At 35.3% G+C, this 11279-nt stretch overlaps 1 protein-coding gene across 4 annotated transcripts; it reads right to left on the bottom strand.

Moving 5' to 3' along the window:
- Window positions 1-95: 95 nt before the first annotated feature.
- LOC110800879 (uncharacterized) lies at window positions 96-8320 on the bottom strand. 4 transcript variants are annotated; one of them, XR_008926262.1, is made up of 10 exons: window positions 8041-8320; window positions 5644-7502; window positions 4547-4591; window positions 3667-3861; window positions 3471-3542; window positions 1900-2062; window positions 1604-1676; window positions 1446-1512; window positions 1262-1358; window positions 96-637 (listed from the first exon to the last, which is right to left on the bottom strand). XR_008926262.1 is itself a non-coding variant. In XM_056834948.1 (2 exons), the coding sequence occupies exon 2, from the start codon at window positions 7251-7253 to the stop codon at window positions 6090-6092; it is 1164 nt and encodes a 387-aa protein (XP_056690926.1). In that variant the 5' UTR covers window positions 7254-7502; window positions 8041-8320; the 3' UTR covers window positions 4742-6089. The 4 variants fall into 4 exon arrangements, 1 of the variants encoding a protein (XP_056690926.1); XR_008926261.1 differs by lacking the exons at window positions 96-637; window positions 1262-1358; window positions 1446-1512; ... (3 more) ...; window positions 3667-3861; window positions 4547-4591 and adding exons at window positions 4742-4804; window positions 7624-7680; XR_008926260.1 differs by lacking the exons at window positions 96-637; window positions 1262-1358; window positions 1446-1512; ... (3 more) ...; window positions 3667-3861; window positions 4547-4591 and adding an exon at window positions 4742-4804.
- Between the last annotated feature and the right edge of the window lie 2959 nt (window positions 8321-11279).

Below are 11279 nucleotides of genomic sequence, written 5' to 3' on the forward strand. Positions count from 1 at the left end.
AATTCCATCTTCAAACCCCCATCGTACCCAAAAACTTGACAAAAAGGTGTAAAAAATCTGCTTTATTATTCTCTAAATATGATATGACAACTTAATAATGGAAATTTTGAAGAAAAATACACTTACAAATCCCAAGTCTATTTGTTCACAATTGTCACTTATTTTGTTCCCCATGATATTAAAATCAATCCATAAAATCAAATTAGCAAATAAGAAAAATGATTAGGCCCAGGGAAAATAACCTCGAAAAGGAACTTAGCCAAAAAAATATAAGAATCAGACAAAGAGTACATGATTCATCAATAGCTACGGGAAATGTTACGGTTGAACCAATCTACATAAATAACTATTTTGGCGCATGTGCCATGGGTGCTTGTCAACAATCAGCCACTTTCGTCAGGTTTAAACCCCTCACTCGCTCTCTTTCGTCTTTATTGATTTGCTACACCGTGTTTTGACTGTTGGGTGGTTTGCAGTGCAGGACTACCAAACCTTCATTGCGTACATCTGCAAAGTGTACAGAGGGTCATCAGTTCCTGCAGCTTGTAGTTCAGCTGAGTTCATGATCAACTCATTTGGGAACGACACAACGGATGCATTTCAGCACATCTTGACCTCTTTTGTGCCAACTGAAATTCTACAGCAGAATAGTGAAGTGTTCAGCTGAAGAGCCAAATAAAAGCACTACAATTCAATAGTTTTTATCTTTCACAAGGCAAAAGGCGTTAAGGCTTGGCCTAACAGTGATCTTAGCTTCTAAACACATTCTATTTCCCATATGTTAGCTGTTGTTTAAAACAAGGACAACTAATGAAATACTTTTTTTTTTTTGGGTTCATGATTTTCGTGCAAATCTCTTACTACAGTGCAACAAGAGAACATATCATCAAGATTAAAGAAAGAGAACAAGGAAAAAGACTTGAACATGTCAAATGCTCGAAACTCAAAACTCGATTTTGAATGAAAAAGAATATCCAGCAACACTAAATATGATCAAAGATAAAAGGTACTTCATATATATCAATAAAACGTAATCAGTATTTGGGAGTACTTCATATATAATAAATTGGCCTTCAAGATACTATATTGGCCTTCAAGATAATATATGGCTTTAGGGTTTGAGGGCACAAAATTTTAGATACAAATAGTATGAGGCTCACCACCTCACCCACCCCAAAAGAAGGGGAAAAGTTTTACAGGAGGAGAGCCAGATACAAATGTTAAAGAGAACCTATACATTAGATTTGGGAATAAGACAGACCTCGGGGGATAAATGTGGCTCCAAGGTTGTTGAGTTTGGTATGGGCTTCAGTGTAATCCTTGATAAATGCATGCTTCTTATTTCTCAACATATATACCTACAAACATGACAATAATTAGGAATGACGAAAACCAAAAAGACTGTAATGTTGCATTTCTGATGGAGTATGCGTTGCTTTCACTACCTTGAAAGATGATCTTTGACATCAGTTGGCAAAACAGGAAAACCAAGAAAATCTGCATCTCTCCTTGCTTTAATGACATGAGTTAAGCAATATATATTAACCAAAGAACATGAAAACCTTGTAGTTGGTGTCTTGAACCAAATTTAAATGACACGAACCTTGAAACAGAAATGATCAACTCCAACCATTGCACGTTCAACCCCGTAGCTGAGTTTGCAAATTCTACAAATCCTAAACACCGCCAAAAAAGGAAAAAACTAAAATGATTACGCTTATCCTATTTAAACCTGATAATTTAGATCATATCTGGGTAAAACCAACAGCCTTAAATCTGTAATTTCAATCCTTAGTCTATACCCAATTGTAGAAATAAATACAAGGCCTCGAAAAAAGCATCAAAAGGCACAAGTATGAGGTAGCACAATAAGAAAGTGTCATGACTGAAGAGAATTACCTTAAGGCTGTCTGCAAAGAGTTAACTTATGCCACACCCTCTTTTAAAAACACGGGACTGGCAAATGCATAGCCACTTACTCATTGGCTAGCTTGATGCCCTAACAATTTCTAACTACTCAGCTTGCTGCAGTAACCCTGAGTTGCTTTATCTGTTGTACCTTCTAAGATAACAAGTTAAATCGAAAGTCAGAGGCCATAAAAGGAACTCGGCCCGTTTATAACAAATAGCAGCAGGTACTGTAGGGGATTTAAACTAAGCATGAATAATTTTCTAAATTTGTGGAAACGGCCCAAACATATTACAGTAGTGAAGGGAAGTTTATATATATGTACACTGCATACAAAGCATCAAGTACAATGAGATGATAAATATAGAGATATATCATGTCTTCAAAAAGTCCAGTGTCGAAATCACCACCATGTACACGATAATCAACTTGATGGTAAAATCATTCTAACGAAGTAGCAATTCACCGAATTTAAGGAGTTTGAATTCCTAGATATAGGAATGTGCGGTCAACAGCTTCAAACTGTATATTCTAAAAAGACAATTTGCTGAAAATCAAAATCGAAATAGCAGGCTTCATTTTCACTTACCAACAATGACCAAACTATCAATTCCAGAAGTTAGAAGAAATGAATGAAGGTGTGTGGCAAAGAATGAACTCATGAGTATCTTAACCAACTTATAAACCCATATTCACATATCACAACGTATTCCATCCAAACCTAATCGTACCCTATGCTTCGTAGCAGCAACCGACGACCACGTAAATTAATAGGATTATAATTAGGACATGTTCAGAAACACATGAGTGATAACTGGTTAAAAGTAAGCTCATAGATAAGTTATACAACTGGGAGCCAGGGAGTAAGACTTGGAAATTCTAAAGACTTCCATCAAGGAATCAGTAGACTATATATGGCACTATGGCAGCAGGACATGTTACACTTGCTCCCCACAAAAGCAACCATGCTTAATTTTGGCAAGAGAAATAAGTAAAAGCTACCCATACTTTACATTATCCACTTCTTATTTAAAATGTGGGTCTTGTCTCTCTTTAAAATAAGCAAATAAGAAGATAGAAATGAAAACACATGAATATAAGTAACCATAAGTCGGTGGTGGGTGGTTCATAATAATAGCAAGAACAACTTTTATACTTCGTGTGCATTTTCAATTCTTCTATGAGTTATATACATGCCACAGAGGTAAATCTTTAGTTACCAGAGGCAGGCAACTTAGACATAATTCTAAAGCAATATATACCTCCAATGCACATCAAAAGAAAATCTCTTACTTCTTAGCTCCCTATACCTCCTCTTTTTTGTTCCCTACTACCTACTACTTAGATCTCACACGTGTTAGTGTTTTTTCATTAAAAAAATCACACAAGCATCATATGGAACCACTGAATGCCATGGTCCTTGGGTACTGTAGTATTAACCACAGTAAAACAAAAGGGAAAACAACTTAATGTTGTAAAGTAGCATAAAGGATAGAGGTAAAAGTCAAAGAAGATTAAAACTCAACTGATGGATAACCATGCCAATATTAGTGAAAATTACCTTGCACGGAAAGTAGGTAGACGAGCAGAATGTGAACCAGAAGACCTTGCAAATTTTGCACCGGCTGTGGTTCTGAAATAAAGGTTATTCCAAAATTAACTTGCTTTCTCAAGCAACATGGGAAATGCAAAAGATCTTTATTTATTAAACATAAATCTGAAATGTCAAACATCAACAAAAGACGGAGAACACTAACCTTGCTTGTTGACGAGGAACCTTATTTCCCTCTTGATTGGCACCAGATGGCATAACATTAGGGACATTTGGCTCGTTTTTGTTAGAAGCACCATGAGAATCAGCAGAAGCTTCATTATAGGATCCAAGCACAGCTTGGTTGATGTCTTGACCGGAGTGGAAAAATGGAGGTGCACTTGGGAGTATCACAATCATCCTACATAAAAGGGCACATTGAGTTCACAGCCAATTCAACAGACAGAATCACAAATAAAGAGTAAAGCAATAATAAAGGAGGGGAGCGAGAGACATAACAAATCAACAACTACGCAATAAAATTACTTAGCTTGCTCAAAGCATTGAAATTCCACAAAATTCTCCATTGCATTGATAATTACAAAAATGAATATTTCAACCAGCAAAGAAGGCTGAGAATCATCATTACCAGGATCATTGATCAATTAGACTTTCCCTTTTCGAAATAAGAATTCTTGACCAAATAAAAGATTTTCTAAGTAAATTACAAGCAATTTAGAAAGGATAATCTAAGAAATAGACAACAGCAGAACAGCTACAATAGCATGCATCAATAATTCAATATGAATAATTCACCACATTTACATAACAAGAGCATGTGTACAGAAAGACATAATAAAAATAGAAATAAAAGCAAAAAAGATTCAGTCTCCTGGAAACTCGGATAAAAATAGAAGCACAATGATTCAGTGTCCTGGAAACTCTGTTTCTACTCTGAGGTTTCTTAAGAATAAGGTCAGATTTATAGCAGAAATATCACAAAACATAATGATTTGTTTCATTTATCATTAAATCGATGGATGAAACACGCAAAGATATCACAAAAGAAGAGAAGGGGAGGAAAAAAAGAAGAGAGAGATGCTAACCTCACAAGTCACGTTGTCCGGATCCATATGATCTTGTCAAATAGCCTGCATTCAACAATACAAAGTCAAAGTAGATGCAATATATGAACTCCAAATTATAACAACAAATTTGTATACATAAAGAACATGTACCCACCTAAATCTCTATTGAGGTGCATATAACCTCTGTGTGATCCCCCATTATGCTTTCCCAGCTATTTGTCCATGTAATCGGTGATCAAACTCATTCTACACTGGAATATTATGCAGATGTATAACCTAATAAATAGAACATTATGTAACCGGTGATCAGTGGCGGGCTGCATGGTGATCTGGTACTGTGATCACCACAAATCTAACTCATAGTGTTTAACCTATCATGAGATGGCTGCTTATCAGCGGTGGGATGCATGGTGATCAGATTGATATCCGTATAAATCAGCTCAAGAACATGCTGATTTATACCTCTATGCAGAGGCGGAATGTTCTTTATGTGTTTAAATAGAGATATACTCTATTTAAAAGGTGATCACACATAGGTTATACATGGACAGATTGAGCATGGTACACCCGCATTCCATTTTACTCTGCTCAACCTATCCATTTTGCCGCCCTTATGTAGTTTTGGTTTCACTACAGATTTTAAACCAGACATCTAATAGATTATCTTGCCCAGTATGAATGTATAAAAGTGAGAATCTTATACAATTTACATTCCATGTAAACACCAAAGACAGAATTACAGAACAGTAATGAATTAAAAGTTTCAGCAAATTGAGTTAAACCAAGTCTGACTTAAGAAATGCCCAGCAGCTTAATTGACTTCTTAAAGACAAGACAAACTTTAAACACTGATACAAATGGTCATTCGAAACCCTACAGAATTACCAAAACTTCAATTCCAACTAAAATCAAAATCAAAATCCCAAAAAAAACCAGGCAGCAATCATCTGCAACAATTTAATTAAAAAGAAACGCAAGTCCAGTAAAGTCATAAAAAAAGAACGATAAACATATTAACAACTGAAAAACAAATTACAAATTTAACAAATCAACAAATCCCCAAAAAATAAAATCAAATACAATCAGATGATTATAAAAGAACAAGAACAAATTACCCAAAAAATCGACCAGATGAGCAGATCTGCAAATGTATCGCATGTCCAAGCGATGAGAGATACTGAAAGAGATTTTTTCTTCTTTTTTTTTGGCAATTAATAATTGAGTAATAGAGATACTGAAAGAGATTAGAGGACAGAGAAAATGAGTAATAGAGAGTGATAAGGGAAAAAAAAAATGACACGGTGGCCCTGGTGGAGAAAGGGGAGGAGGATGGAGGAGAGGGGAGAAGGGGCGGATGAAAGCTAGGTTGAGAGAGAATGTGAAAATTGGGGGAAATGGAAAAAATCAGGTTAAATGAAGGAAAGCACATGGAGCACTGTTCTTAAGCACAGTACTCCAATTGCATGCATTTTAAAGGTTTGGGATTTCCATGTCATCACAGTCACAACAGCTCCATAGTTACACAGTTTGCACCAAATATGCACAACTATAGTAGGCGTCTTCAGAAAGGAAATCCAGAGGTATACGAAGCTTTCTTAGATGATGCTGCCAACAGCTTGATGCCTTTAAATACTCTATAATACGACAATAACTGTTTCCTGATTTCCTCCTCCTGGCACTCAACAAACCTCTTTAAGAACCTCGGTTCTGTCATTCTCAATGCCTTTAACATTACAGCTCCATTTAGTTCTGGGCTGAGATCCATTCCTCGCATCTTACCAGCCAATAGCACTCTAGGCCTCAATACTGTTTCCAAATTAGAAAACAGCAAAAATGGATAACGACATATTGTTTTGGCAGGCAGCTTCATAGTACCCATCATAAAGGCCATATTCCTTTTAACTTTTTCCACAGAAAGAGTCATTAACAATGGAGATCGACCAATAAGTGCCAACACCTCATCTTCTGAGAAACCATAATCCTCAAGATTTGCAACCTTTTCACGGATAGTCTCAAAACGTGACACACCAATTATTGTCACCACATACTTGTACATTTTCGATCTACTGCAGATTCCTATCCTTCGTATGTACTCTAGTTTCTCTGGGCTCATACTGGTTCTATGAACTATTGTAGGCCGAAGCATGAGCATGGAAATCACATCCTTTTTACTGAGACCCATTTTCTCATACAATGAGATCACAGGTTCAACCGTCTTGTGAAAGTCATAGATCAGAAGTGAGGGATTCCTAATGATTGCTTTAACACAACTATCCCTCGACTCAAATAGAGATTGCAGATGAGCTAGACGTTCATCAAAGTTTCGATTAATTCGGCAACACAGAAGCCGCGGACGACAGTGGATCATATTCACAAGTTCAGAGGACGATACACCCAATTTCCTAAGCAAATTAAGCTTAGATTCAAGATTAGTAGGGATACAAGTGCGCAATGATGGCTGTCGGGAGAAAATTGTACATATTTGGCTTTCACTACAACCATAATTCCTCAAAACATCAGTTGCACATTTCGGGAACGCTGCTACCTTTACAGATTCCTGCACCCTCTCATCTATATGTGGAGATGATCTGCTGGAACTTTCAGTTGTTGATGAGAAAAAACAAGCTTTCGTGAAAGGACTTGTGTTACGATAATAATTAAACAAATCAACTTTAATACTCTGGACAGCGAACATAATTTTTAACACACAAGCTTTACCCTTCATGGTACCTCCAAATTAAACGAGTCTTGAGAAATCTGGAAAAGAGCCTAAACTATGACCACTGTAAGGGCCACTGGCCTTCCCTATTCAGAAAAAAATCAGCTCTTGTTCCCTGGATGTTTCCAACTCCTATAGTTTCCTCTCTATTCAGCCTCCAATATGATCGTACCAGCATCAGAAATAAAACAATAAGTAGTAGTACCGTAGTTTGTTTTTACAGTAGATCTTCTTTTGCCAGTATCAAATTTATGCCTGGAAATTAATCAGTAAGAGGGCTTAAGATAAAAAACCATTTAATCAATTACATAGCATGGAAAAGACAGGAGAAATGAAGGCTGATAACCCATATTCTGAAGGGTGTCACATAAACAACCTATTCTATGTTTGACATTCAGTAGGCTTAGTTCATTTGCGCGATATATGCAAAAACCTGTAAACAAGAACAAGAGATATTGTACTCCATTAAGATGGTTAACTGGTAAAGTTGAGAGTTGTTCTACTATTGCATCTTTTCCAAAATTTCTAGAACAATTTTGAAACCTAAATCCACTTACATAACTACTGGTAATACAATTACAAGCAATAGGCTTTTGGAAAAAGGTGCAGATTCAAGATTACATAGACCAATTACAAATACAAATACCATTCCATTAACACTTCAAATTGCAATTATGTATTCAATCTTCAGCATTCTAGCATTTCCACAACTCCCAGTTTTTTTACAAGTTACCATTCAATTGGAAAACCATTGTGATGAAAGGAGATAAACCATTGGAAAATCACGACTTACCGTTTCCGAAACGTCCTGGAACGGGGAAACCGGGAAACGCGCGCCGAAACCGTTTCAGAAAAATGGAGACGTGTTTGAAACTGAATTCATCCCGGAAACGAATGGGAAACGAGATTTCAATCTAATATTCACGTTTCCCAACCAAACTTGCTGATTGTATCAAAGTTTTTCCGCCAGAAAACTGAAATTAGGTTGAAGAAGATAGGTCGAAGAAGATCTCAGTTACGGAGTACTCTGTATTTCACACTTGCATAGCCTATATGGCTATATTCGAAACCGTGCTACAAATTTGGGCCAGACAAGTAGACAAATGGAAATTAAATCATTAAGGTGTATTTGGTTCACCATATATTGGAATCAGGTATGGGTTTGAAATCATTCAACCCCATACTTGATGTTTGGTTAACTATTTTTATAAAAGTTAAAATTTGGGGACCCACCTCCAAAACCCCCATGGTATCGAGTTCTCGTACTAAAGGGGAAGGTGGGTATATGAAATTATATTAACTGAAAATAAAATCGACAGTGCAAACTCGATCAAACAAACACCATGACAGCCTAACTAATGTTACTCCACCACCGTCGCCGCCCAAGCTGCCCAAAAAATCAATATCATAAAAATTATACTATAAAGTTATTACCCTGTTGATTCGCCATCAAATCGCCAATGCTACCTAACGCCACCATCAACACCCCCGTAAGAACCCAAAATGACGAAATTAGAATACTGAAAAATAATTTAACTAAACATATCTTTGAATAAAATACCTAGATATATTGTTAATCATCGAAATTTTGGACATTAAAGTCTAGATTTGTAGCTTAAATTGTAAAAAAACAACCACCAAAAATCAAATTCCGTCTAGTGACAGAAGAATGTGATGTTTAGAGTTGAAGCAAAGCGAGCGATTGGGTGGTGGAGATGGTGCATATATCAAAATATAATGTCTGTCTTTTATATTTGATTGAATTTTAGTTTTTTTTTTCCTTACATCTTTAAGTAGAAGGAGGAGGGGAAGGTGTAAAAAAAGACGAGAATAAGGAGTAGGAGTGTATATTATCGGTAGAATTAAATTCTAAATTTATTTTACCAAACAGGTGGAATAAGTTATGATTTTCTATGTATCGTTGATTATAAACACATGGGTTTAATACTCAAACATATACTTTATACCCGTGATCGAACCAAACGGGGTCTAACTGAATAGTCAACAAAATATGACTGACTAAATTATTTTCATTTCCAATTCTTTTTATTTGGGCTTTTTTAGATTTACCCAATTACCCCTACATCAATGGATTTGACCCAATTTCAACCGCACCATAATATATTTTTTATTTTTTTTTATAGTAGACATACCATAGTATTGTTCGAATGCAAAAAGGTGGAAATATGATCGAAATTGACAAGATATAGATTACAAAGTATGAATCTACTTGGGAGAAATACGAATTCCTCTCGACAAGAAACCAACCTGGTTACTATTTGAATTAATTAATTAATTAATTATCTTGCAATACATACCGTTTTTTATAAATTCAAGAACATAAAATGGACACTATATAAGATAACCACTATCCGTTGTTTATGCCAAATTTTGCCTGAAGACGTCACTTGGATCTGACGTCAATGACTAGATGATGAAAGAAAGTAAAATGCAAGGAAAGAAACGACACGGATAAATGGTGACGCGGAAACCTATGAATAGGGAGGAAAATCGCAGGTGACAATTAGTCCACCAATCCACTAACAAATAACCTAAGTACAACCTAATGATGGGAAAAGAGTTAAGTAAAACGAGAACACAATGATTGCTTAGAGAATACAATCATGCTGGAGAGTGAGAGAGGATTAGGATGAGGTTTTCTGAATCTATACTGGGTATACCATTAAAATGGTATACTAAGGGTAAAATAGTAACTTCATTTGGTATATTAAGGGCTAAATGGTAAGTTCATGTAATAAATTGAGTCTGGTCCACGAAAAATAACATTTATCTTTGACTTGTTAGTACCAAACTATGTTGTTTAGAACCAAAAAAAATGAAACCACGTTACCAAACTATGTTATTTGGTATCACATGAGAAAATACAACTATTTTCCTTGTACCAAACTATGTGGTTTGGTAGTAAATAAAAATGCAGAATATTAGTATACCATTTCAATGGTATACCTAGTATAGATTAAGACTTCCTCGGATTAGGATCCTTTTGTTTTGATGAAAACACATTTCCGAAAAATGATTTTCCTTTGTTTGTTCTTTTGAGGATGGAAAACAATTTTCCCAAATAAACAACTTTTCTTAGGAGAAAACCAACTTTCTTTTTGAAAAGAAGATATGCCACATTTCCACTCTAATTCCTTACATTTCTTTTTCTCTCATCTCATTTCCACTTCTATGTTCCTTTTGATATTTTCTTTATAATTTTTCTTGTAAGGAAACAAACATATTTTATTCCCTTAATGTTTTCCTTGAAAATGGTTTTCAATGGAAAATCATTTTCCTTTGAAAATGGTTTTCAAAGGAAAGTTTTCTGCTGAAATTAATAAATGAAGCCTTAGAGTGCTTGGCAACTTATGTCCAATGATTGGTTATGCATCCCCTTTTATACTGTTTCTCCACCGGCCAGGTTATCTTCAAATGGTAAGATAAAATCCCTTGACATCTATATTATTAAAGTAGAGTGGTGATTCAATTCTCACAAACCACAACTACTTCACATCATCACCTTTAACTTCCTTAAATTAAGCTGAATCAAATAGGAAACTACCAAAGCATGAAATGAAATTATCAACAAGAGGAAAAACCAAATACTAACAAAGTTTCTTTCTTTATTCATTATTATTATTTTAATTGACTAAAATGAAAAAACACATTGTAACTATTATCAAGCAATCTAAAAACATTTCAAAACACTCTTGACTATGTAATATAAAAAAAAAACCATCAGTGTAAATGTCAAAGCGATAATAAATTAAGGAACACAAAAAAAGAGTAGTATAATAAAAAAAATAGAAAATTAAGTTTCACATTTCTTCGATTACGAATAGTAGGATACGGAATATACACTCGTCCATATTGACCCCAGACGGCGATTGTAACAACCCATTCCAACAGGCAAATAGGGCGATGAATGGATTGAACTAGTCATTAAAAACTTCTCAGTATGAACTTAGTCTTGGACTATATTCAATAGAGGCATTCTTCCAGTTTGGTAAAAAAAAAAGGGTGAAATAT

This window comes from Spinacia oleracea, chromosome 1 (genome assembly GCF_020520425.1).
Source record: "Spinacia oleracea cultivar Varoflay chromosome 1, BTI_SOV_V1, whole genome shotgun sequence".
NCBI classification, from domain to species: domain Eukaryota; kingdom Viridiplantae; phylum Streptophyta; class Magnoliopsida; order Caryophyllales; family Amaranthaceae; genus Spinacia; species Spinacia oleracea.

Bases quoted from the DNA above. Each gene is read 5' to 3' on its own strand.
- LOC110800879 (XM_056834948.1), bottom strand. From the start codon at position 7,253: ATGAAGGGTAAAGCTTGTGTGTTAAAAATTATGTTCGCTGTCCAGAGT.